The sequence below is a fragment of the Scardinius erythrophthalmus genome (assembly GCF_964197995.2).
Source record: "Scardinius erythrophthalmus genome assembly, chromosome: 1".
Classification (NCBI taxonomy): Eukaryota; Metazoa; Chordata; class Actinopteri; order Cypriniformes; family Leuciscidae; genus Scardinius; species Scardinius erythrophthalmus.
The window spans coordinates 26,493,472-26,521,088 of NC_138221.1; the positions used below are offsets into that span (position 1 = coordinate 26,493,472).

A 27,617-nucleotide genomic window follows, 5' to 3' on the forward strand; every position below is an offset into this window, starting at 1 on the left:
GCCTTGCAATGATGTTTAATGGAATTTTGGGAAAAAAATTAATTGTGAATCATTAATTTCCAGACATCCTTGGATGATGTCTGGAATCATATCAAGATTATAACAATTTCTTAATTAGTTGCACATGCAGTTCCAATTCTTGTTGAAATGTCCCAATACTCACAGTACACTGACCTGCGAGCATCATTTTAAGTTTTACAAATGCAAGAAAACACTTGAATTTCCATGAACAGAAATAGTAGTCCGTTCTGAAGTACAAATGTCCAACTACTGTAAATGAAAGAATACAGATCAATCTGAGCCCAGTACTTTAAAGCACTTAAGTTACGTGCCAATCTATGTTATCCTTCACTAAAATGCGCAGCAGTAGCCCAAAACTAACAAAACACAAACAAAAATTGGAGTATGACTTGCCATCTAACACTTATTCACCCCCCTATGTCAAACACTTTGAGAGTGAAAAGCTTCTGAAGATTATCTAACCTGTATTTAATGCTAAAACAGTTAGTGCTGGAATAGGTTTAAAAAGACAGTAAAGCTACTTTTACAGTGCAGGAAAACTGATTTGTGTACAAACATTAAGGTAAGACAGGGATCTTAACAAATCAAATTAAAACAAGAAAAAAAAACAAAGTATAAAAAATTGACATTTGATTGGTAAAAACAGTAGGATAAATACAAAGGTAGTTGGAGTCCACCAAGTGTTTATTTTTTTTGCATTTTTGTCCTTTCATCAAAGGACGTTATCTTAACTTAGTCTAACATTGCAGGTTCAGGGGTGCAATGAAGCGCAGTGTTATTTAAAAAGTACATTCTAATAGAAAATGAGAATAGCTACTGTACATACACAAATTTAAGCCATACAATCATAACCATCACCGTGGTAATAAAAGAACAGAGAGCAGCTCAGACAAAGCTATAATCCCTCACCTGGCGGCTCCATTTTGTCTTTCCCCTTTCTATTACTTATTTCTATTACTTTCTCCGCTCGCTAACCCCACATTTGGAAGAAATGAAGGACACAGGGTGGGAGCTTGGGGTCTGGGGTAGACAAGGTGCATTCCGAAGTAGGGACTTTATACGTTACCTGCCAGAAAGTTATCAGTCTTATCACATATAGCAGAGTAGTAAGGTGGCTGGCCGTCTGAATCGTCCCCATGTTGGGGTGAGAGGTGCATGGGGGACTCAGGATCCATTTCCTCCATAGAGCCTGGGTCTGTCTTACTGCACAGCATGTAGTGCTCATCAAACCCAGCATCTCTCTCTGTGGGCTCGCTTATAGGCAGCAAATCCACTGGGCAGCCCAACGAGTCATCACTGTAGGCGGTAGCTGCTGGCAGGGTGAGCTCCTTGATGAAAGAGGGATCCTTAGCCTCTTCTGGAAGCTGCTCTTCATTTTCCAAGCTAAAGATACCTGGGCTCTTTCCACAGCTCTCAGCCATGGAGTGGGCATTGGAGATGGACGCGGAGCAGTCAAAACCATAGGAGGCCACAGAGTTGGCTGACTGAGGCGTATCACCATCTTCCTCTCCAATCTGTTCAGGGGCCTCCTCATCCTCCTCCAGGGCTGCAAGGTTGTGGGGGACTGTGGTGTTGTCATCAACCGTGACATCAGGGTCATTTATCTGCATCTCACCCTCTGTATCACTGGCCTCATCACCGGAGGTTGATGGTGATGATGGAACAGAGGCTGGCGCTGTTGCGGCATCACCCTGTACCTCATCGGCCGGCAGAGTTTCTGCCTCTTCCTCTTCCCCATCACAACGCTCAAGGTGAATGCCAAGGTCCTGCTCCATGTCTGTCTGCATGGCAGGGACTGGTGTTTGCTGCTTGTCTGATCGGGACTCTACACCTGAGCTGCTGTCATAATCCCGAAGCTCTTCAGGTGTGCTGGTCTCACTGCTGCTGTGAGCAGCCAGGGCTGTCCCACTGAGAGTGCTGGACTGGGACATTCCAATTGCAGGAGCAGCTAAGATACCTGACTCTGCTGGGACAGAGCTCCCAGTATCCTTGCGAATATCAGATTGAGGTTCTGATGCCTGAATCAGGGGTGGACTCATGTCCAGAAAAGCCTCAGCTGGGGATTTGGGTGGTGTATCTGGATCAGCTGAGAATTTGGTGGTTGTGTCTGGATCGACTTGGAATTTGCTAAGTGTTTCTGGCTCTTGAAATCTTGAATATGACAGGCTTGATTCAGACAGGACGGAAGCAGGCTGGGCCAAGGGATCAGAAAATGGATTTGAATGACTCCATGCTGCCTTCAAAGGCATAGATGGTGCTGCAGCAGTGTGACCCTTGAGATCTAGATGACGCTCTTCTGTGTAATCATCATCATCTTCATTACTATCATTTCCACAAACTCCAAGTCCACTTTCAGCCATGTGCCTGTGGACCATTTCCACATCTTGGTCCTCCTTCTCTAACTCTTTCTGTTTCTTGTAATACTCATCATCATGCTCTAAGCCCAGATCCATGTCTTCCTTCATATGCTCATCTTCCTCATCATCTTCTTCATCTTCACTACCGAAAGACTGAATACCAGGAGGCCCTGTGAATGGCTGTTCCCTGTCTGTCTCGCTCATGATGAAGTCACCTGTCTTTTTAGCACTGCAGCTGTCTTCAGCATTGAAGGGAGATGTCACTTCTGAGTCATGTTTGTTACTGCTGTACATGTCATCTGATTGCATCATACCCCAGTCACAGCTGGCAAAATCTGCAACCCTCTTTTTAAAGTCATCTTCTTTCTCTGTTTGGGGCACTGATTCCTTTATGCCAATCTCTCTAACCTCTTCCTCCTCCTCCTCATCTTCCTCATCTTCCTCCTCCTCTTTCTCTTCCTCCTCCTCTTTCTCTTCCTCCTCTTCATCATTGTCTTCATTAATCTCTTCTTCAGCTTTCTCCACTGCCTCTTCTCTTTCTTGCCAGGGGCAGGCAGGAGCCGCACTTCTGATGTGATCCACACCATTTGAGCCCAGCAGACCAAAGTCTCCCATCACATTCTTTGCTGCAGAGGGTATCTGTATATCATTCTGCTCTTTTTCATCATCATGCTCACTTTCTTCATCCTGCTGACTTTCCTGCACCTGGTTCTCTATGGTCGCAGTGCTGGTGTACAGTGAAGAGCTCTGTGCCCACAGTTCAGCTGGACCCTGCAAGCCCAGTATGGGAGCTGAGCTTGGGAGCTCGACTGGCATGAATGTTGGGCCGGTGGGAGAGGATGGTGGGGACAGAATTGTGGTGCCCAGGGGAGACACAGCAGGCACTGGTTCCTCCAGGCTGACCATATCCACTTCAGCAGCCAGTTGAGACATGGCATTATCATCTTTATAAGTGTCCATGCTCAGGGGGACATCCTGGGGATAGACAAGCTCTACCTCATCAGAGGTAGGAGAAATAACAGGTGTAACTGTGTCTTCGGGTTCCTCATCAAAGGCAGGAGGAATGACAGGTGAAACAGTTTTAACAGGTGTCTCATAAGAGGTAGGGGGAATGACAGATGTAGTTGTGTCTTCAGGTGTTTCTTCGGATAAAGGAGGAATGGCAGGTGAAACAGTTTCTTCAGGTGCCTCATAAGAGGTAGGGGGAATGACAGGTGAAACAGTTTCTTCAGGTGCCTCATAAGAGGTAGGGGGAATGACAGGTACAAATGTTTCTTCGGGTGCCTCATAAGAGGTAGGGGGAATGACAGGTGAAACAGTTTCTTCAGGTGGCTCATAAGAGATAGGGGGAATGACAGGTGATACAGTTTCTTCTCGTGCCTCATCAGAGGTAGGGGGAATGACAGGTGAAACAGTTTCTTCAGGTGGCTCATAAGAGGTAGGGGGAATGACAGGTGATACAGTTTCTTCTCGTGCCTCATCAGAGGTAAGGGTAATGAAAGATGTAGTTCTATCTTCAGGTGTTTCTTCAGATGCAGGAAGAATGACAGGTGAAACCGTTTCTTCAGGTGCCTCATAAGAGGTAGGGGGAATGAGAGATGATACAGTTTGTTCTAGTGCCTCATCAGAGGTAGGGGTAATGACAGATGTAGTTCTATCTTCAGGTGTTTCTTCAGAAGCAGGAGGAATGACAGGTGAAACTGTTTCTTCAGGTGCCTCATAAGAGGTAGGGGTTATGACGGGTGAAACAGTTTCTTCTCGTGCCTGATCAGAGGTGGGGAGAATGATAGACGTAGTTATGTCTTCAGGTGTTTCCTCAGAGACAGGACAAATGACAGGTGTAACTTTTTCTTCAGCTGCTTCCGTAGGGGCAAAGACAGATGTAGCCGTTTCTTTAAAATCATCTTTAGAGTCCTCAAAGGAAGCAGGAATGAGAGTTGTAAATGAGTCTTCTAATTTCACCTCAGAGGCAGCAGGATTGACTTGGGTAAACAAGTCCTCAGGTGCCTCTTCAGTGACAGCAGGAACAAAAGCTGTAGCTGATTCTTCAGGGGCTTCCTCAGAGGTCACCACAGAAACAACAGCAGCAGCAACAGAAGCTGCAGCAGTGGCTGCAACCACAGCAGATACCACATCCTTCTTCTCAACCTCTGTGGCTGCTACGTCTGCTGGCTGGGAGGCTTTAGGGCCACCCTTCACTGGCATTGGAGTGCTACTGCCAACTGACTTCTTTGGGCTGCTTGTTTTAGCACTTGGCTTGCTGGCTGTGGTCTTGGAGCTTGCACTGACCTCCTTAGAAGGTGTTGCTTTGCTCTCCTTGGGTTTACTAGTCTTAACATCTGCCACCTTGCTGGAGGTGGTGGGCTTCTTGGAGGCTAATTCTGCCTTTGCAGTGGAGGCTGACTTAGGTGTGTCAGGTTTGGTGGTCTTGGCTGGTGCTGGCCGGGTAAGTGGAGAAGATGTGGGCTTCTTGGTTGCTGGAGTGGATGGCTGCTTACTGGCATCTAAAGAAAACAGAATATATAATTTCAAACTCGGTCTCACTCGGTATCACAATTTAAACAGCACTCTAAATACTGTAGACTGAAAGTATCTATTTTATAAAATATTTACTCTTAAAATATCAGTATTCAAGTATTTAAACACAGTATGAATGCTCCAAGGATTACATCTGTACTACATGGATGCGTTTATTGTATTCCACGAGGTGCCCACCTTTCTTGACAGGTGTTGTGGTCTTAGGAGTCTGAGTGGGAGTGCGACCAGCAGGGGGTGCTGTGGTTTTAGCAGGAGAAGGTTTAGCAGTAGTAGATGGTGTCTTGGGTGTAGCAGTAGTTGGTCTGGATGTAGATGTCTTGCCAGGAGTGGTTGGGGTCGCAGGCTTAGGGGCAGCAGGTGAAGAACGAGCAGCAGGAACAGAGCCAACAGACCTGCAGATAGCAGTCAAATCTTAATAACAGGTGTGGTGAGTCATTAAGGCATTTTTTAAAGGGACAGATCACCAAAAATGAAAATTCTTTAATCACTTACACACCCTCAAGTTGTTCCAAATCTGTATAAGTTTCTTTCTTTTGTTTTGTGTTCAAAAGAAGAAAGAAACTCATACAGGTTTGGAACAACATAAGGGTGAGTAAATGACAGAATTTTCCTTTTTGGGTGAACTATCCCTTTAAGTCGAGATTTTAGAAGAAGAGACTTCAGTTGAGCTTTCATGTCCAGCTAGGACAAAGACCCCTTTCAGTTAAACAGCAGAATGAAAGATCACACAGAGAAGTTCTGATACTAGTGTGTATGAGGACAATTCCATCTTCCTCTTCTTATGACATTTTAGTTGTGGGTGATGGCCCATATATCCCATCTAGAGCAGTGACTCATTGGACAGAGGTTTGTTAGTCACAGCACAGAAGGCCAGGACAGGCAGCTCCGTAACACAACCTAGAGCGATGTTAATACTAGCAAAAACATTCTCCTCAAGAAAACCCCTCCCCCAGTTTTCTACCCATAATGCCTCTCTTCTATCCTGCGGTGCCTGACTCAGTGGTAATATACATGTTTTGCCCTGAGAAAGGGATCTAGTATCTGTCCTCTCTGGTCTAGTGCGAGTTAAACTCGGCACACGCCAGTGACTCAATACTTGTCCAGGTCATGTCTGAGTAAACTAACCTACATCCTGTGGGTCTGGCAGGAGCTTCTGATTTCCTCTGTCTATGCTCCACTGCATGTGTCTCTCCTGTTCTAAATAAAGAGCTGGAGAGCACGAGGCTGGGCGACAAGACACAGCGAGCACCATGTAAATCTTTCATTGTGATGAGTAAAAATAACCATGCAAATCCCACTCGGGAAGAGAGTATGGATCTCGCTAAAATACATGCTTTATGCATTCCCCATTTCATATAGGCAAAGCACTTGCAGGGATGAGATGCTACAAAATTGTGGTGTCCTACATATGGAGTATCAGGTGAGAGAGTGAGTGGATGAGAGAGAGAGAGAGAGAGAGAGAGAGAGAGAGAGAGAGAGAGAGAGAGAGAGAGAGAGAGAGAGAGAGATCCTGCAGTGAAAGTTCTGGAACAAAGAGGGCATGTCTATAAACAGATAAACCTTACAGAGAAAACCACACCACGCATGAATTAATGCAGTGGTGTGTTGTAGCTCCTCAACCTAGTTTCACTTTACAAAAACACCTACTTAAGCTCACAACCTGGATTAGTACATTAGTCTGTAAGCCAACTTGATAATTAGGCCTGTGTACAGTTCATAAAGTAGGTGTGCAGTTTTTTTTAAGGATGGCCAATATATTTAATTACAGTATCTATATTATTTAGTTATCAATATAAAATAAAAGCCATCATTATAAACATCATGATGAGCCCCAAATATTGACCTTAATGCTTTTTCTCTCTCATTAAGTCATCTCTTCCTTGATTTTACCAGCATCAAAAAGTCATACTTAGTAGACCACAGTAAAGACACACAGTTGGTTGGAATCATAGAGTCATATAACAGGTAGAAAATAAATAATTATTTAATGGAACATTGGGGGAAAATTTTGCCTAGTACAGGGAAGAATGCACTATGAGATGAGAAAGACAGAGATGAGAGCGACAGAAAAAGAGAGCGAATGAGAGGTTCTATAAAAGTCTTCCTCTTAATCTCAAACATAAAACTGATATGTATAATCTACAGTGACAGGATGACTCAGTTTAGGAAGAGAGCTTGCAGAGATGAGCAGAAGCATCATTCTCTTGGAACACATGAGACAGAGAATGAGTTCAAGAGAGTGTGGGACAGAGAAACAAAAACCTCTTTATTATACAATGAAAGTATACAGTGACCAGGAGTTGTCAAGCTCCAAAACGGGCACAATAATACACCATAACAATAGTTCATATGACGATCTTTTAATAAAACTTGGCTGTCTATGCAGCAGAAACATGAAGAAATATTGAAATCGGTGCAACATGACTAGAGAAAACAGAGAAAAGGGGCTGTGGCATTCCCTTTTACCAAAAACTTTAACACCCACAATGCACTTTGATTTTGGCACACCCGACTGTCCGTGGGCGAAATACAAAAATATGGAAGTTCAAGATATCTGGGTGCAGATAATATCGAAAAAGAGTGCACATTGTTTGTTTACATTCACTCTGTTGAAAATCTGCAAGCTTATCTTTGAATTTTCTGCAAAATATAGAAAGCCATACAGGTTCGGTGTAACATTAGGGTGAGTAAATAATGCCATTGATTATCATCTTTAAATAAAAATATTTCCCTAATAGAAAAAAAAACAAAACAACAAAAACAAACTAGGCCATCGCTTTCCATTTTATCCTCAATTGAGTGTAATTTGCCGTCAGATCTGTGTCATGGTTGGGGGCAAATACAATGCAGATTAAAACCTAAAAATGCACCGAAGCTTAAAAACAATCCAAGCACATTGACACACATGCATTTGCGTGAATTGCCTCAAGCTAATGGCACGCAATTCAGGCATTTTATAGATAGCACTTTAATGATTTGTGAGCGAAGGAGAAGCCTGGAGTCGGATTGGTTTATAAACACTGTTTAACTTGCTGTTACATTTGTGAGTGACAAAACTTCCCCTGAAGCCACAGCGGCAATGAGGAAGACGACCTCCTCCTGAGCCAGTGACTGGCAGACTATGGCTGATGAGATTTTAATAAGGCACTCTGGCCTGAAGGGACTCTTTAACCTCAATAAAGAGGTTCACGTCCCTTCAGGTTGAATCCCAATGCATTAGTGAAGCTGTGATTCAGCAGCGTTTGATGAAATTGCGTCTACCTGCTGGCACTCACCTGCATGTCAGCTTGCTGTGTTAGCTTAATAAAGGCCAATAGTCGTTCATCTGAATAAAATTTGATCTATGTATTTTACCCCAACAGCAAAAATGGTCATAAATCTTAATTTGAACATCTGCAGTGATTTCTTGGCTTGCGGCAGCAAATATGCATCAAATCAAAGATGCCTGTAAACACAGACTCCTGCACTAACTAGACAGCGCATGCAGCCATTTTGTTGTTGTTTAGTGGCTTTCAGACTGTGCCCCACAGAAAAGACCATATGATTATCTTCTGTGGAAAACAAAATGTGGCTATTTGAAGAATATCTTATAAAATAATATCTTATAATGCCTCCATTCAGTTTCATTAGACACCAACATTCTTACTTTTGTGTCCCATGAAATAAAATCATACAGATTTGAAATGACATGAAATTAAGTTAATCACTATTTCTTGTTGGTGGGAACGATATACGTTTTAAGGCTTTTAAAATTCGAGGAAACTAAACAATTCAAAAATAATCCGCAGCAGGTCACAGCGTCTCACAGCTAAACTGAAAAGTGAAGACAAATGTGCATGTCCAGAAAACAGCCATGTCAAACTGCAGGAGCGGGACACCAGTGAACACGCACAGCCTAGAAAGATGGAGAAATCAGACAAGCGAAGAACACGCAAGCGCTGCAGCAAACTCAGAATCACTGAAGTGTTGTAAAGCATCCATCAAGTTGGCTGTTGGGCACTCAGAGACACGCACGCTCCATTTAGAGATTAGGTGCAGTGGCTGCAATAAAACATCTCTCTGGAGGTCTAAACTCTAATGAACGAGAGCCAAAGGGACAAAGAACGAGAGAAACTAATTTATGAGAAATGGTTTAGCAACAGACGCACCCTTTACCGACTAGCCCATAGCTCTTACATCAGTATGACATCATCATCAGGAAAGAGCTCATCCATTAAGGTTGCGCTACGACATAAATCAAAATGATTCATATTTCTGGCCAGTTCTTTCAAGTCTGCATTACACTAGTGCAACTAGCATGACTTGCATTCATCTTTGCACTGCTTTTATCGACCAACGCTGTGGATTCATTTGAACACGACCCCATTTGAACACGACTGTTTTTTCTTAATGTTGAAAAACTTGCTCTCTTTATCTCTCAATCTGACCGCTTCACAGCACAGAGACAGCGCTCATAAAGATAATAAACGATATTCGCTTAAATACTGATTCAGGCAAATTATCAGTGCTGGTACTACTGGACCTCAGTGCTGCATTTGACACTGTCGATCATAACATACTTCTTGACAGGCTGGAAAACTGGGTCTGGCTTTCTGGGATAGTCCTAAAATGGTTCAGGTCATACTTAGATGGGAGAGGTTGTTATGTGAGTTTAGGAGACCATAAGTCTGAGTGGACATCCATGACATGCGGAGTCTCTCAAGGCTCAATTCTTGCGCCACTCCTGTTCAACCTGTATATGCTCCCAATGAGCCAAATAATGAGAGAGAACCAAATTGCTTACCACAGCTATGCAGACGACACACAGATTTACTTAGCCCTATCGCCTAACGATTACAGCCCCATTGACTCCCTGTGCCAACAGTTGGATGTGCCAAAACTTTCTTCAGTTAAACAAAGACAAAACTGAAGTCATTGCATTTGGAAACAAAGATGAAGTTCTCAAAGTGAACGCATACCTTGATGCTAGGGGTCTAACAACTAAAAATCAAGTCAGGAATCTTGGTGTGATCACCAGCAGGGTGGATTATTGTAACGGACTCCTCACTGGCCTTCCCAAAAAGACCATAAGACAGTTGCAGCTCATACAGAACGCTGCCGCCAGGATTCTGAGCAGAACCAGAAAATATGAACACATCACACCAGTCCTGAGGTCTTTACACCGGCTCACAGTTACATTTAGGATTGATTTTAAAGTATTATTACTGGTATATAAATCATTCGATGGCCTATGACCTCAATACATTGCAGATATGCTCACTGAATATAAACCCAACAGATCACTATCAGCTAGAAATACCAAGGGTTTACTCAAAGCATCGTGAGTCCGCTTTTAGCTATTATACCAGCTGTTTTCACTGTAATTTATTTCATTTTTTATTCTAAACTGTTTTAATTCTTCTTCTTGATTATATTCTTTTGATTACTTTAATTCCTTCTATGTAAAGCACATTGAATTACCATTGTGTATGAAATGTGCTATATAAATAAACTTGCCTTGCCTTGTTTTGCCTTATCCCAGCCTGAAAAGTGTTAAACAGTAGTGCTTTTAAAACATTGCTCTATTTAGTTCAGCAGTCCAACTGCAACATTGGAGAATGTTTGGAATACCTGTTTGGAAACAGTTATAATTTTTTTGCAAATCTGCGTGGTGCCGCTAGTAGAAACTGCAATCCTACATATTTTATGTAGCAATGTAAAAGCTTTTTTTCACCATTAATGCCAATGGCATGTTTTATTTATTTAAAATCCAGTAGGTACAGAAGATGCAGAATTCCCTGTACAACCTCTATTGCTGAAGGCGTATATGCACACTACACAAAGACTCTTCACACTCACACAAATGCAAAGAAAAAATGTGCTGCGCCCAAAACTGAGTCATATACTACTGGACTGTGAAGCAAATGTTAAATTAATATTAAGACACTGCGGTCAATTTTTTTTTTGTTATGCTGCTCAACTGCAAAAATTTTGTCTTCCTTGGCCTGAGGTAGCATTAAATACGTGTTAGATCGAAGATGCCCACAGGGTCAAAATAACAATACAAAAAAAACCTCCTGCACTAATTGGACAACAAGAGGCCTTTTTGCTGCCATATAGAGTTTGAGCTTACAATCATAATGAGGCAGAAACGGAAAACAAAGGCTCAGGGTAGATTCCCCAGATTATCTTTCCTAAACCCAGTGCTGGAATATACTGCAGTGCTATTAGTGTAATTTACACTGTCTTTCCTTTTCAAGCAGTATGTGATGTAATCTGTGTTTGAGACAGCAGCTTTCTTACTCTAAACACCATTAATCTTGAAATAAACTTCCTGTTCAGCTTTATGATGTGGGAGGAGTCATGGCAGAGCTCTGTTTTTGACTTTTTATAGCATGAATATGAATAACATCTTAGATCAAATTAATCACACAAATTGTGGGCAAGTATTTTTGCCTATAAAAAATATATTTGGCGTTTGTTGTCATCTTTGAACCACTCCTAAATGTTTTTTTTTTTTTTTTTAAATGATATACAAGGCTACTAACTAACTAAAACACCAATTAATTGTAGAAATTACCTAAAACCGCCAAAACAGAACTTTGACAGACTCACTTTTGTCCTTTTTCCTTACTTTAAAAGCACTGGGGAAAAAAACACACACTTCAAGCATCTTATAAGGAAAAGAAGATGATCAACATCTGTCAAAATCTAAAGAGATCTGCAAAAATGTATGGTTGCAGGACCAAATATCACATTACAAAAGTTCACATGCTACAAAAGTCACAAAAACATTTTTCCCCCACCCACACATAACATCATGAGTCTGAGCTCCTTTACAGGCCTCAGGATGTCCCTCATTGCCTCTATAAACAAGTAACAAAAAACTCCTTCACTGTTCATGGCTGTCTGCAGGCATCTCAAAACAGCTCGGATGAGCTCAATGTTATGATTCCCAGCATGACTAAGATTGTGTCCCTGCATGATAACCATCCTAACCACTGCATCTGTCCTGGGTATATTGAGATCTGCATTATATCAGCATCTCATTGTGTGAAACTACTGGGGGGCTCACAAGACTGTTGGTATAATTATGGAAACTTTCTGGGGAGAGTCTAAAATTTCTCTCAATCGTGAGAGAGTTCCCCCTCACAGTTTTTTGTAATCAGGAATTTGAGGACTGTGCCAGTTAATTTCCAAGCAAATAAAATTCTTTCCTGTTCAGGCTTAGAATTGATGCCTAATGCTTTAAGTATTCAGTGAATGAAGAGTAAGTAGTGATTGTGAGAGATATGGACTGCAACGTGAGGCTGAATGAGCAATGCCTGAAGGACTTTGGAAGAGAATGAGCTACTGCAATGGCCCACATTGCGGAATTATAACCTACAAACCCTGGGCTAGGAGCTCAACCAATGAGACGCCTACCTGGTTGTCTTTGCGACAGGTGGCCTATCAGGTTTGGGAGAGCCAGTGGTGCCGGTCTTGGTGGTGGATGCAGTGGCAGGCCTTGAGGCTGGAGCTAGAGTGAAGGATGATGGTAAGGGTGTTTTAGAGCACTGAACAATAAGACAAATACAGAAAGTTAATTTGAAATTTGATAATGTGCTACACCAGAATTGCTTTATTGGAAAAAAAAAATCTAGCCTACATCAGGGGTCTCCAAGATCACTTCTGGAGAGCAACAGTCCTGCTAATTCTAACACATCTGAACCAGCTAATCAAGGTTTTCAAGATAACTTGGAAATTACAGGCAGTAATTATTGGAGCCAGGCTGGAAATGAAGTCTGCAGGACTCCAGAGCTATGCTTAAAATCACCCCCTATACCCTCATTCCCTATTCCCTACATTACTCCACTAATATAGTCCATTTGAAGGAATGAATGAATACGAGTGAGCGAATTCAGAAACTGAGTTCGCCGCTTTTGCATAGTTTGTGCTTGCTGTTTAATAATCATTTGAAACTTAGCAAGCTGGCAGCTCTAGTAGTAAGATGAAAATATTTATCTTGAACTCCGTCATGGAAACTAGCATGTATAAACCTTAACTAAACAATTTTATTGTCAATTATATTATGCTTGAATTTATGAATTTATACCTGTATGATATTATGCTATACCCACATTGGACCAGCGGTTTGGAAAACGGATGGATGTACGATTCAAGACCCTATTTAAGGGTATAGGGGGTGTTTTCGGATACAGCCCAGCTCTCCAGGAGAAGGGTTGGAGACACCTGGCCTTCATTGAACTTCAAGAATCAAGAAGCTCAGATGATTCTTCTGACTTACCTGTAGTTTTTGGTTTAGACTTCAGGCCATTAGCTGGTGCAGCAGGGGCTTTCTTGGGGGGCTGCGCTGTCCCTGTTGTCTTCAAGCCATTGGCTGGAGCACTGGCAGGTCTCGCCGTCCCCATCGGCTTCTTCTCAGCCACCTTGGTAGGGGTCTTGGTTGTGGGTGCAGTAGTGGAGCCAACTGTTTTTTTAGAAGCAGAAGTGGTAGAGGTTTTCTTCTCCAGGCCTCCTGTTGTGGTCTTTTTGGTGACTCCATTAGCTTGCGACTTCTGTGCCCCGTTTGTTAGACGGCTTTGAGCAGTGGTGGGACGGGAGCTGGTCGTGGATGCCTTGGTACCAGCGGTGGGTGCCTTTGCTTTGGCAGGAGCCTTCGTCTTAGCTTTGGGGTCTGCAGGCTTGTCCTTTCCAGTCTCATTGGTTGCTGAAAGTGCCTCTGTTGGCTGTGGTTCACCTTCTGTTTGCATTGTGGATAAAGCCTGGTCCTGAGCTTCACCCACTGGCGCCACCTCGATCGCAGGACCTGCATTTAATGCTTCCATTGGCTCCATTGTTGCTGTGTCAACACCATCCGGTTTCATCTTGTCCTAGTCCTGGAGGTCCGTCTCAGCAGGAGAGAAATCAGGAACCCAGGACTCAGTGCACTAGTTGGAGTCTACTGCTATCAGACGGCCTTCGATTGACCTGAAAGCAAAAGCAAAAAAAGAGTTATAGTCTGATTTGAGACTTCAGACAATAAAAAACAAGTCTGAGCAAGACAGAAATCTGTACCCCCTCTCACTGGCGGACGGACCTAAGAGAACAATCAGATAAAGAGTCAGGTTTGGTTAGCATGCAAATGCTTGAAGAAACCGCTTAAGAAAGAGATTAGGAATGAGGTAAATAGCCTGCTGTGCCGAGGGAAAACAACAGCTGATTCAGAGCTTGTGGATCTGTTTAAACTGTAACCAAACTGAATTAAAGCCACACAAGATGATGTTTCCATCTATTAGGAGTGATGGTTGGCATAAGATTATAGCTGTCATTAATACAGTTTTACATATGGCAAGACATCCATCATAAGATTATTTTGGTGCCATTTCTTGTGTAAAAAATATCTGGGTTTTCAAAACCCTTTGGGGGGATTTCTAATTGCTAACTACTAGCAAAGCAGCAATGCCAGATGCATTACCCACAATGCCTTGCTGACGCAGATGTTGTTTGCATGATTTAAGAGCAGCAGCTCCACAGCAAAGTTCATCCAGTGGAAGAGGCCAACGAGAGGAAGTGGCTTGGCTCAAATGAGCATGGGAAAAAAATTACTGAGTAAGAGTAACACTGAAAACGCACACTCATAAGGCAGACATCAGTGTCACCGGACACCTCGTCCTCATTATATTACAGAATCTTCCAGTTTCTTTCTGAGGTCGACATTCATTCCTCCACCCCTCAGACTCATTCTGCCCATTACAAAATCTCCTCAGTTAGTCCTCACACAGATGGTCCAGGCAGCTGAGCATCCCAAATGAGAGAAACTTGGGGGAGGGGGAGAGAGACAGTAATGGAAAAGAGAGAGAAAGCCCCGGGGAAAGAACCCAATTCATTTATGCTGCCAGAAATGAGAAAATAGACATGAAAAGATATATTATGTCTTAGACAGAGATCTATCTATGGCCATCGGTTACTGATAGGAATTGTGTACTTGATGACATTAACAATAACCACATTGACTTGAAAACAACTGTTCACATGGCATATGAACAATAGAGACAATTTTTTAGACCTGCAGATTGTTCACTTTGTTCCAAAACAGGGACTTAAATTGTTACAATGACACATATTCTTCTTGGTTTGATTCAGCTTTCAACTGCAATAACTAAAATGCTCAGAATCAGACAGTGCTGCTTTTTACACACCACATTTCCCATTATGAATTATGATACAGTTTGGTTTGTTGGGTTGATTTGCTTTCTCACCAAAAGTGGTTCACTACAGTGTTCATTTTCAATCAGGCCGGGACAACTTTGTTCAGGCAATCTTGGACTGATTATTTTGGTACGGATCCGAGTGCAATTGCCATGTTATTAGATGCCTAAATGAACCCAACTACGCAATCACAAAAAGTAACTATATAGTCGGATTAAATAATGCATTAGTTTGTAATGAAGAACATCAAAGATTTTAGCTTTTTAAACAAACTCAACCACATGCAACATCACTTCCACCTCAGAGAGCTCAAGGGCTGTTTTCCCTGATGAAAAACATCTCCTCTAGATCACATCTCTCTATTTTAATATTGCTTATAAATACAGGCTTTGTTGCATCCACTCTACCCATTCTGACTGTTTTTCTCTTGCTATTGATCCAGTTTGGAATGATAGATGAGAATCAGATGCAAGAACGTCAGGTGGTGGAGAGCTGAAGAGATTAGAGGAGTGAAACAGCCTCCTTCCGAGAGGAAAACACACTCACCATCACATGGCCTTACGACCTTAACGATCCTGCTGAGGGATATAGACAGCTTCCTCTGCATGTAAACAATAGTGACCCTGGGGGTCAGAAGCCTATGCTGTCCATCTAATTCTGGGGGGAGGATCTGACCTCTTCTGACTTCTGATGACCTACAAAGTGGCTGATTTCGACAGGCAAGTATGAAAAAAACAGTTTTTGGTATGTTTCATCATCCCTCAATAAATCAATTTTATTGAAGGACATACAGTTCTTGAAACTTCTGAAATCCCAAAATTAATCGTGGTTAATGTGTCAGCGCTCCCAGATTGTGTTAATAAATTTAAAAACAAGGAGCTTTGTCATAATTACTGCAGAAATACCCAATGTGTCTACAGGTGTATTAAAGGTGCCCTAGAATGTGAAATTGAATTTATCTTGGCATAGTTAAATAACAAGAGTTCAGTACATGGACATGACATACAGTGAGTCTCAAACACCATAGTTTTCTCTTTCTTATTTAAATCTCGTTTTTGAAAAACAGGCGAATCTCCACATAACACCAACTGTGACGCAACAGTTGGGATCATTAATATGTACGCCTCTAAAAATTTGCATAAGCCAGCCCATGCTCAGTGCCAGGCGAAACTGCACAGCCGAATCATCGGAAGTTCTGCAGGTGAAGAAACAAGCGAGGATCATAGAGAAAATGGCAGATCTATCTATAATCTATCTATAATCGGATACCGCTACAGTTTAATTCGAAGTTGTTAGTTGCTCTGCCCATTTCACCGCGGACTGTTTTTCTAACCTGGAACAATATCAAGCAGCCAGGCTTCTCTCGGCGTCTCAAACGGACGAAGGGGGCAATTTCAACTAACGTTATATTCCCGCAAGCGGTAAGTAGTGATTTTATTAACGATAATTTACACTGTGTTATCTAGATCCAGCGCGATATTGTTTTTTCCTCGAGAGACATCGTGGCTTGCAGACGAGCGAACGAAGCATGGCAGTTGTTCAGTGTTTGGATGTAACTACAAATGAACACAAAAATATTTTTTTAGCTCCTTCATCCGAGCCTCTGGAGAACCAGTGGGTTATGTGAATTTCTGATGTGTAATTGTTCAAGTCCAGACAGATAATCTTTCTCTCAAAGTCATTCAACACTGTTTATGCATCAGTAAATCGCGTTGCAGTGATAAGATCTTCATTCACGCGATCGACAGGCTGTCATCTGCTCAATGCTGGAATAGATCTAAATACTTAAAAAACTTATCATGATTCGTTAATCCCGATAGCTGTAATAGTAAAAACGTATAATCGCTGTAATAGTAAATGTTTTCCAGATAGCTCTACATGTAATGCCAGATATTTCATATGCAAGCATGTCAGCCAATCACAGCAGTGGGCGTTTACACTGAAGTCTCACAGCAGACACGCCCCTTCAAACAGAGTGTCCAGATCAGGGTATGAAGTCAGGCTAGGAAATATGCCTTTTATTTCTAAATTATAACAAATTTTGATCTAATAAACATACTAACATTATAAGGGCACCCCAGGAAACATTATAAAATAATAAAATAATCCATTCTACGGCACCTTTAAATAAATATGGGGCCTACATGGTGGAGGACTTCGAATATTGTGTTGGAAAATGGGGGTCCTTTTGAGTAAAAATAAGATTGAGAACCACTGCTTTAGGTTACCGAATGGCCTACTAAATCTACAAACCTAACGTGCTACAAAATCTTTGTGATAAACACAATGTCATTTAATATAAAACCCAGCTTTAGAGAGCACGAGATGGAGAGAAAATGACCAGAAAAGGTAAATATGGTGGCTTTGTGACCTTACAAACATAAGACCCATCGTACCTACAAACCTTCTTAAAGCACAAACCCTCTTACCGACACTCCGTCACTCTCAGGGACGAACCTGCACACGCCTCATGCTTAATGCCTCATCCAATTATCGTAACCAATCCCTGTGCAGGATCCTAATGCTCCTGAAGGGATGACTCCACTCTTAACAGTAGCCGGGCGAGAAGCGCTCATCCCCTGTAGACCCACATATGATGTAAACAAACACGGCATACACAGAAGCGTTGCATACCTTCTAGAAGCAGTGTTTTTGGCAGGTCTCCAGCGACGGCGCATTAGTCTTTTAATTGTCCCGCCGCTGAACCGCAGATCACCCTCATGCTAATCGGGTCATCGCCGCATTGTAACGGCAAAATGCACTTTGGCCTCTTTATCTGAGGGCAAAGCACAACACAGCCATATGCATTTTTAAGTACTGCATTGTGCCTTAAAATGTTCCCTGTGTGCAAAGCTTGCTTCTCACAATCAGCTAACCACTGCGGCACAGCAGGTTCTAACAGGCTAATGCCATCTTAACTTTAGCCACTCCGGGCCAAACCCACATGTCTAAAAACTGAAGAACAAGAATACTGCAAAAAATCTGAATAGCTCACTATAGGAAATGTTTTTACCCCCTTTGAATCGCAATCAATGGAGAGATTGTGAGAGATGAAGCACAAATTTGCACACCGCCAAGATGCTGCATGAATCGCATGGCTTCTCCCGGCCCGTTTGCATGCACTGGGGACATCGTTGTTGGCGGCGGGCCTCTGATTTGGCATTTAGTCAGAGGGCTGACTAATTTGTCATTTGCCACAGTTTAGGATTTCACATATCAAATCTGTCCGGCCAATTCTCCATTGTGCCTCCGATCAGATAATACACACTTAAAAAAATGAGTTAGGTTTTTTATGCAATTGAATTCCATATATATTTTCCATACTGGCACATATTTGGCACACACAGATTTAACTAATAAATGAACTTATAACTAATAAAACTAACTTATAAACTTAATGTGATAATATTTATCGAAATAAAACGCAAATATGCCATGATTTTTTGAGTGCAGAAATGTATGTATGACTGACAATGCATCACATGTAGATTATTAGTATGTTTTGTTAAACAATTTAAATAAAAAGGATGGATTTTTTTGTATGAAATTAAAAAAAAATCTTATATTTAGGCCCAAGAATTTTTATTTTGAGTACAGCATCTTTATGCACCCTCTAACCTCCCCGTCCAACCCCCCACCCCTGCCCTCCGGAGGTTGCAGAAGTCTCCATCAACCCCTGTCTATCAGTCTAAACAAGGGAACAGTGGCTCTATTCAGAAAGGACCACCACAAACAGGGGCACCGGGGGTCCTCATCGGGGTGGGGCGGAAAAAGGGCAGTTTGCTGGTTAAGAAACACGCTAGTCTGAAGAGTAAAAGGTCAAAGGGTTTGAGTAAGAATCTGTAATCAAATTTTTCAGGCATCTTCTGAGCATTCAGAATAAAGCAAGAATAAAACCTTACCTCAAATATCATATGCTAATAAAATCCATGTAAAGCCACAGCAGGGAGGAACCGAATACAGTAACACTATAAATTTATTTACAGGGCACATTAGTGGTAAAAATCCAAATGTATGACAATTTATAAGTAAATTGATAGCTATGGTTTTTGTTTGTTTCTACAAACAAAAAAACAAAACACCTTTTGTGACCCATTTTTCTGACCCCCCCAAAAATCTAATGACCCCAATCTAAATGAAAGAGTTATTAAATTAAAAAACTACATAAAATATTGTTTAGTGTTACAAGTTTTTCTGAAACATTACATTGAGGTATGCAAATGAGGCATTATCTAATTAAATATACACTAATTTGCATATATTTTCCAAAACAGAAATCATTGAAAGCCAGAAATTAAAATACAAATCAATGGCCAGAAAAGACTAAAATGAGACTAAAATGTTCATTGCTTAAATTAATCACAAAAAAGTACTTCAATCCCTCCATTCATCATATAATGCTAGCCTTCTCTACAGCGCACAAGCAAAAGACTGACTCAAGGTGTGATTGAGGCCTGCGTCACAGAACCGCTTTCATGAGTCCATGAATAGTCCATGAATAGTCCATTGGACGTTGGTGTCCATAACACAAACACAATTACATAATAGCACTCAAGAGCGGACGGCGTCTTAGACGCATCTGTGTGGAGATACTGGTTCCCTCTCTATATGCCAATGACATGACTCTCTGACTGAGCCCATTATACAGCATACACATTCCGAGATGAAGTTGGACGGCCCGAGGTGCATTGCAATGAAACAAGTCACCAAAGAAGGGATTGTTGGGGTGGTGGCCCTCGCGGAGGAGGGAAAAGAGGATAGAAACACAAGGAGGCACATGACAGGACCGCTGCTGTCCAAGCTGACAAAAGCCACTTTACTGCCCCCGCTGTGGAGATTGCGATCGCGGCCAGCGCATTCCCAAAACACCCTTGGCCAAAGGTTGGGAAGCCGCTCTGTCCAACACACAAAAACAAACAGATCTGCCCATTCAATGGTACAATCCGCAAGCGGAGCAAGGAAAGGAAGGTAGTGACGTCAGGCTGTAAGAAACCACTTTGAGTGTATTACCCTCAGGGGACTTGATGGAAACAAAACCAATGGTAAACCGAGACTAAACTAGCTGTGATTGAAGAAGCTTTTCCTGCCCGGGGCACCAATTACTTCTGCGGCAGACACCTGGACAGCATCCAGGTGACGAAGAGGTAATCCCTGTACTCTAAGGAAGATTTACGTAAGGTTTCTGGAACATATGTTATGCCTGGGAGTGAAACACTCCACGACTGTCTGAGATGCAACAGATTAGTGACCTACAAAGGGACACTTATAGGCCGTTTGCGCTAGATGTGTGCTTGCGTTCTGTCTGTTTTGTACCCTAAAGACCCTAAAGGGGACATTGTGATGGAAAAAGCTATTGTGTGTGCTCGCCAAAGTAGAAGAAAGAAACCGCAAAACTTCTGCCTTCTCCCAAGTAACTTTGCAATCTCTTGCAAAACTTTTTCATTACCCCAAGAAACTTTGTGTTTGCACACAAAACTTTTGCCTTCCCCCAAGAAATTGTATATTAATTTGCAAAATCTAAAAGAACCTCAAGAAACTTTGCGTTTCTCATCCTTTCAAAATCTCTAATGGAGGGGACATTGTGATGGTAAAAGCTATTGTGTTTGCTCACCAAAACTATTGCACTCTCTAACAAAACTTTTGACTTCCCCCAAGCAATTTTGAGTTTCTCTCTCTTTCAAAATGTTTGCATTTTGGGGGAGCCCTAGCACTTTGCGCTTGGTCACAAATGTTTTTCCTTACCCCAAGAAACTTTCTTGCAAGACATTTGCCTTAACCAATGAAATGTTATGCTCTCTTTCAAAACACTTGCCTTCCCCCAAGCAACTTTACATTCGCTTGTAGAACTTTTCCCTTCCCCCAAAGAAATTGTGCGTTAACTTGCAAAACCTTTGTATTCTTTGCAAGCAAACAAAGCTTCTTGGTGGAGCTCAAAACTTTTGCTGAATGAATGTCAGAAAGATATTTTTTGTTTATCATGTCATGCATCTTGTGCCATAAATGTCAATCTTTTAAGAAGGCATAGCAAATGAATAACGGTTCTGTTCTATTTTGCTGCAGTCCGTCTAGTGGTTTGTGAACATTTACATTTTACATGGGGCAGATGCTTTTATCTAAAGCGACTTACATTGCATTTCAAGGTACACATTAACATTCTTATCAGTTCTTGCTTTCCCTGGGAATCAAACCCATGACCTTGGCATTGCAAGCACCAACGCTCTACTGTTTGAGCTTCAGGAAAGTGAACATGAGCGCTTCCGTTGTAAAAAGGCCCCTTAAAACAGCACTGCAATTTAAGGAAATGCAATAAAACTGTTCAAAGAAAAAATTCGGGAAATTGTGCATCCGTCTGACACACAACGCCAGAGAAGGGTCACATGACCAAGGGAGCTGGTACCAGCACCTCTGTCCATCGCAGGGAGAAACATCGCAACCAGCGGCGGACCAACTCGGTCCCCTGGGGACAGGGAGATTAACACATGACAGAGCTTGTTAACTTGGGACAAAGCATGATGCTAATCCTATGTGATCCTCCGATGGACACCCGCACAACGGGATGCACACAGGACATGGGCCAGATATGTGCGCCAGCATGTGTACCATGCCACCTGGCGAAGAGAATTAGAGGAGAAATTATGAGATGAGAAGGATATTGATCAGAAGAGAAAGTGCAGTGGTCGCAGCACAGATGGGAAGTGCATTAGCAGAACATGTGGACATGCTGAAATTGGGAGGTTTGGGCGCAAGGGGGCCTTTTAACTCATTTGTAATTTGAGGAGCTGCTCGATTCTATTATCTACTGTGAGCACAAAAAAACAAAACAAAGAAGAACCAAATTACATAAGAGCTGATAAAGTCCAGCTGGTGGGGGGTTTGATCAATGGCATCTGATAGCGTGTGTTTGTTTGGGACAGTATGGCCACAAACGTCATCTGCACTGGACAATAAACGTGCCCTTCAGCAAACAGGAGGAAGTGACACTCACTCCACAGGAAATGACTGTACCTATAAGAGGATTATCCTTCTGTTCACAGCTGACTGGCACCTTCCAGATGGACTCTGAGCCTCTGTTCTGACTCAACAAATAAAACTTTATAACATGCCCGTTGGAGAAATGCAAATCTTAATGAAGCTGTATACAACCAAACATTGGTTTTAGTCTGTAATGGTTGGGGATCTCAGCTGGTCAAGCCAAAGGTTGTAGGTATAAAAATCCTGCAAAAGCGATTCTCCTTTCACTGTTGTGGCTTTGAGCAAAAATATTCACCCCCTGGTTGCTCAAGACAGAATGTTTTTGTGCTAAAATGCATTGTAAGCTGCTTTGGATAAAGCTCTCCTAAATAATACTATCCCAGAGGAAATCTAATTGCTCAGGTTGTTTCTGGCAACTATCAACCTCTCAGATTTCTCTCATACAATCAGAAATTAAATACACATAAATTAGTTATTTTTGCCATAGACAATAGTTATATTTACAAGATTTCACTAAAATACGGTTCCATTTGTTAACATTAGTTTACTACATTAGAAAAAAATAATTCACAAACATTTACATTTTAGTTCATGTAAATTCCAATTGACTAATACAAAAGTTGTAAATATTATTTAATAAACTAACATGAATAGCAATGGACAGTTGTGTATTTATTAACAAAGATTAATAAATACTGCAACAGATGCATTGCTCAGTTATTTAATGCACTAATAGGACCTTATTGTAAAAACTCATGTGGATAGCTGCTAAGATAGAGAGAAATGAGAAATGTTTGAGTTCATAATGATTTGGCATCTTGAGCACATCAGATTTTCCTCAAACAACTGCAATAACATACATTGATATTTAAAAAAAAAAATCCCACAGACAGACTAGAACATCACAGAGAATTGGGAAGCAACCACCCAAAATACACAATGCTTGCACAAAGCATTGTGCATAAAACTCAAGTTTATTTTTACGTGGATGCATCCAAGTAATATTTTATGAACACTGTAAGCTGGATGCTAAAGGAAATTTAGTCTCAAGCCTTTATAAGTTTGGTTGACATTTTCCACTGCATGGAGCCCTACGGCATCAAGCCACCTAGTTTTCAGGGTTATTTTAATATGTACTTTCAGACACTGCATATGAACTATAACCTTTAGAAATGCAGCGGGGTCAATACATCCATTAGTAAATTGCCGCACCCCATGAAATCAGTGACACTCTCAAAGATGCCATTCACTGAGTGACATCTGCCAAGACCAGAACAAAGGACCAAAATGCATCAAGACAGGACTGCATGTCTGCTCTGATATAATGTTGCCTCAGACGGAGATTAACACAGCAAGAGCGCTACAACTGCACAGCAGACATGTTTACAGAAAGCTGAACCGTAACCAAAAAACACACCCCAAAAAAGCACTCGGAACCCTGCAGAACACCACAGCTGCAACACAATATCCCATCCAAACAGAGCCAACTGTCTCTGACAACTGCTCAGCCCCAAGAGTGCTATCTTTACCGGAGGAGGGAGAATTATCAGAAAACGACAGATGACACAGGAAAACCACTGTAACTTCCTCTTGGGACAACAGTAAGTGTACAACACACTTTCAAATATAAAGGCTCCAGAAGAGTGTTTTCCTATGCATTAGAAGAACCATTGGTAATTTTGAGGTGACATAGTTAAACGTTACTACATGCACTTATGCACTAAATGATGCATAATTACAAGTGAATAACCCTAAACCAAACCCTACCCGTAACTCTATAGTAAGTACATGTAGTTTATTAATATTACTACTTATTTGAGTCGGTGCAATGTAACTTACGTCACCTTAAAACAATGTGTAACCAAACCATTTTTGGTTCCTCAAAGAACAGTTCAGTGAACTGTACTTAAAAGAACCAGTGTGAAGGACATTAAGAATCTAAAATCATATAACAGCCTTCTATTTGTTCCGTCTTGACTTCTTTGCTTGCTTTCATCACTTTCACTTTTATTCTCGTTCGCTAAGCTGAACAGCCAATCAGAGTTCTGTCTCTCGCCGACGGCCTGACACCGATTCTACAAGTTCAATTTGCCCCAAAAAAACAAGATGGCGTCCAACTAGAGCCAACGGTGTGGAACACACCAAAAAAATGTAGCCGACTGATGCTAAAAACCATTGCCCGACTGTTGGCTTGGTGTGTCCTGGCCTTTAAAGGCCCCCTGAAATCAAAAAGTTTTTTCACTTTTATTATGAATATGTTAGTCTTAAGGTTATGAATAAGCTGGTTTGGAGTTCCAAACCAATGACAAAATTCACATTGAGGAGATATAAGCATTCAAAACTTACAGTCTCTCACTTCTGCTAAAATGGATCAGGGATTTTTATGACATCACCAGGGACTTCAGCTTCTCATCACATCTTCTGTCCAATCAAATGCTCTCTAGAATCTAAAGCTCCGCCCCCATGCTATAAATACAACCTGGCCAAAGCAACCGTTGAAACGTCACAGAGCAATATGGGTTGGAGAAAAATTGTTTTATTCCGTTTTCTAACTACATTGGTTAAGATTGAAACGGCTAGAATTTATTTACACCTCTACTATTGAATCGGATTCGCTTCCATGGTGCTGTCAAGTACGACTCGCAGTCTGTGAGGTAAACTAAACGCTATTGGCTATTTGAAAAGGGGGAGGAGCCATTCAATATGTCCCGCCTTAGCTTCATGTTTCATTGGAAATTACGTCAACGCAGATACAACGCGACCAAAATGTTCCTTATGGAACCATCCATAAACCATTTTTAAGAGAGTACAGTGAGCAAGCAAACGTTGGTGGGCCAGATTACGCATATTAGTCATGTTCTCTTATGTCACTTTAGATATTCATAAACAAGGATCTGACCTTTCTGATGCTATTTTCTGTAAATTGTTCTCTAGCAAAGCCAGAGCCAGTCCCACCCCCAATTCCTTATACAGTCACACTACCCATCATGCCATGACACATTTGTAATTGCTGGCAATGCCGACCCCCCAAGAGCCTAATCCCTGTAGGCCGGAGTTAGACAGCCACAGCATTGTATCGGGATCATAATATGACAGAACAATGACACTGGAACAAAAATGGATCTGGAATAATTAGAGAGAGTTGACCTTGCATATTCTGAATTCATGTACACTGACATCTTAAAATAGTCTGTACTACTAGAATTGTTTAATCCTCCCTAAAATTATATGAAGAGTTCAGATGCAAAAGCCTCTAAGTGCCATCTGAAATTTTCTCCTAGAATGATAATTTTTATCAAGCTTGTATATTTAAATTCAATAATTTCACTTAAATGGCAATGCAAATTACCTATTAATTGTCATTTAAGTGAAATTACTGAACATAAATATACAAGCTTTATAAAAATTATCATTCTAGAAAAAAATTTCAGATGGCATTTAGAGGCTTTTGCATCTGAACTCTTCATATACAATATCCCAAACAAAAGCAGAAGAGACAGATCTTGAGCTGTGAGATGAAGGCCTCAGGGGGTCGAGGCATCCGTCTTAAACCTTTTGTTTGCCGAGAGGAGAGAAGGGAACTATTAAGCAAGACAATAGGATGAACTGACTTACAAAGCCAAGATTTAGCAGCACGAAGTAGCCAAACCAACCTGCACCTGCTGCGAAGCGCGTCATTTTGACTCAAGTTGCGTAGGGATTTGAGAAGAAAGCAATGCCAAGAAACCACCCTGTTGATTTTCACTGGCCCTAAACAATGAATATACCAACATAGAGCGAAAAAATACCCCACAAGCCCTGTGCATATAGGTCACCCGGGATCCTCTCTAAACTCAAAGTACATTTCTAAAAAGATAATGCAGTCAGATTAATCGCTCCTGGTTGTTTTTTATATGCAGAAACATCAATACTTCACAGTAGTCCATTGGATGATATCGAGCTGCTGGTTGTTAACTCTGTTCTGTATCTCGTAAAAATGAACAGGGTGTAGACAGCTAAACTGCACCAGCGGGCGTGTATTTTGGAAGGTTGGGTCCCTTAATTAATTCCTGCGGTATCATTACACTCATCTTTATCGGCGTAGATGGTGAAACACCTTTAACATCCATGGAATCTTTCCACTGCACAAAAAGCTCTTTATAGTTGAAAAAGATTCGTTAGGTGTTAAAAATGTTCTTCAAACTAAGAAAAGAATGGGTTCTTTTATATGAAAGGTTCTTTGGGGAACTAAAAATGGTTCTATGGAACTCCCCATTGGAACCTTTATTTTCAAGCCTGCATGAGGTCATTATACATTGAGTTTTACTTAAAAAGCAGATACAGTTATACTTGTATGGATTAAATATGTGAATATAGTTTATATATTTACATTCTGATACGATCCAGTATAATAAAGCCTTCATATACCGGCATATTCAGTCTCTATAGCCAATGGTTTTTATACTATATTATACGCCTATAGACCGAAGAATAGAACGGGTCATATTAGTATGTACCGGGTGTGTATGAATATATTGTTGTATGAAGCGGGTGTGTGAATATATTGGGATGTGGAGCGGGCGGGTGGAGGAGGCGTAGAACAAAAGAGCTCGAGCGAACGCACGAGCGGAAAGTTTCACTGCATCTGCTCCACACAAAAAAACATTACTCTTATGAAAACTGTATTATAATTTTTTCTTCATCATCTGTCAGTGCTGTATGTGTTTTCTGAAGGACTGTCCGTGATTAAATTTGGCCACAGCACGAGTGGGTTTGGCGTCACCGCCCAGACATCCACCGTTGAAACGGACTGAAAGGATGAACAAGGCAACACGGAATAAAAGAAGGCAATATATGCCGGTTAACACGCAATAAAAAACGCTAAAACAAACAGATTGCGTGTGATAGATTTAAGCCTATAAATCAAACCGGTGTGAAACCTGATCGCTTCAGTGGCATTTTCAACTGATGATCTCATTTAGGCTATTCCGCCGGCACTATATTATAATGACCGATGTGAACAAGAACTCATTAATATTCATTTACATATCAATGCATTCAGTCGTAAATCATGCTGTTGAATGAAATGCATCTCTTAAATTGGCACTGACATTTATTAATTCGTTCTGACACAGTGGAAACGTGTTTAATGAATCACCGCTTGTTTCTAGGGTGGAATCTTACCGAATTTTAAAGCGCTTTTCCTCCAGCAACGCCCAGTCGGTACTCGCGTCTCCTGCCGTTTCTTTCCAAGCGGAACGCCGGTGGTCAGCGATGTGAATCGAGATCAAACCGGCAACAAATGTTTAGATTTAAACCAGAAGAGTGAAGCTCTGACGGAGACTGTGTGAAGCTCACTGACTGACTGTCTACCGGTGATAAAGAGATGTGCGCGTCTCCTCCTGGCAGCAGAGAATGAAACGACGCTTGGCGATCCGCGCACGCACGCGCACACGGTACCGGGCGAGAGAGAGAAAGCATTGAAATGATGAAAAGCGCGAGCAGCTTCGGTTTCTCCCGCCAGTGACCAATCAGCGCTCAGACTGAGATTTATGCAAATGAGGATGATGTCATCGCACA

At 41.6% G+C, this 27,617-nt stretch overlaps 1 protein-coding gene across 1 annotated transcript; it reads right to left on the bottom strand.

Moving 5' to 3' along the window:
* Positions 1-27,346, bottom strand: prr36b (proline rich 36b). Its single transcript, XM_081381532.1, has 5 exons — positions 27,222-27,346; positions 13,183-13,865; positions 12,321-12,414; positions 5,094-5,308; positions 1-4,882 (listed from the first exon to the last, which is right to left on the bottom strand). Exons 2-5 carry the CDS (start codon positions 13,760-13,762, stop codon positions 1,077-1,079), a joined length of 4,695 nt encoding a protein of 1,564 aa, XP_081237658.1. The 5' UTR covers positions 13,763-13,865; positions 27,222-27,346; the 3' UTR covers positions 1-1,076.
* Between the last annotated feature and the right edge of the window lie 271 nt (positions 27,347-27,617).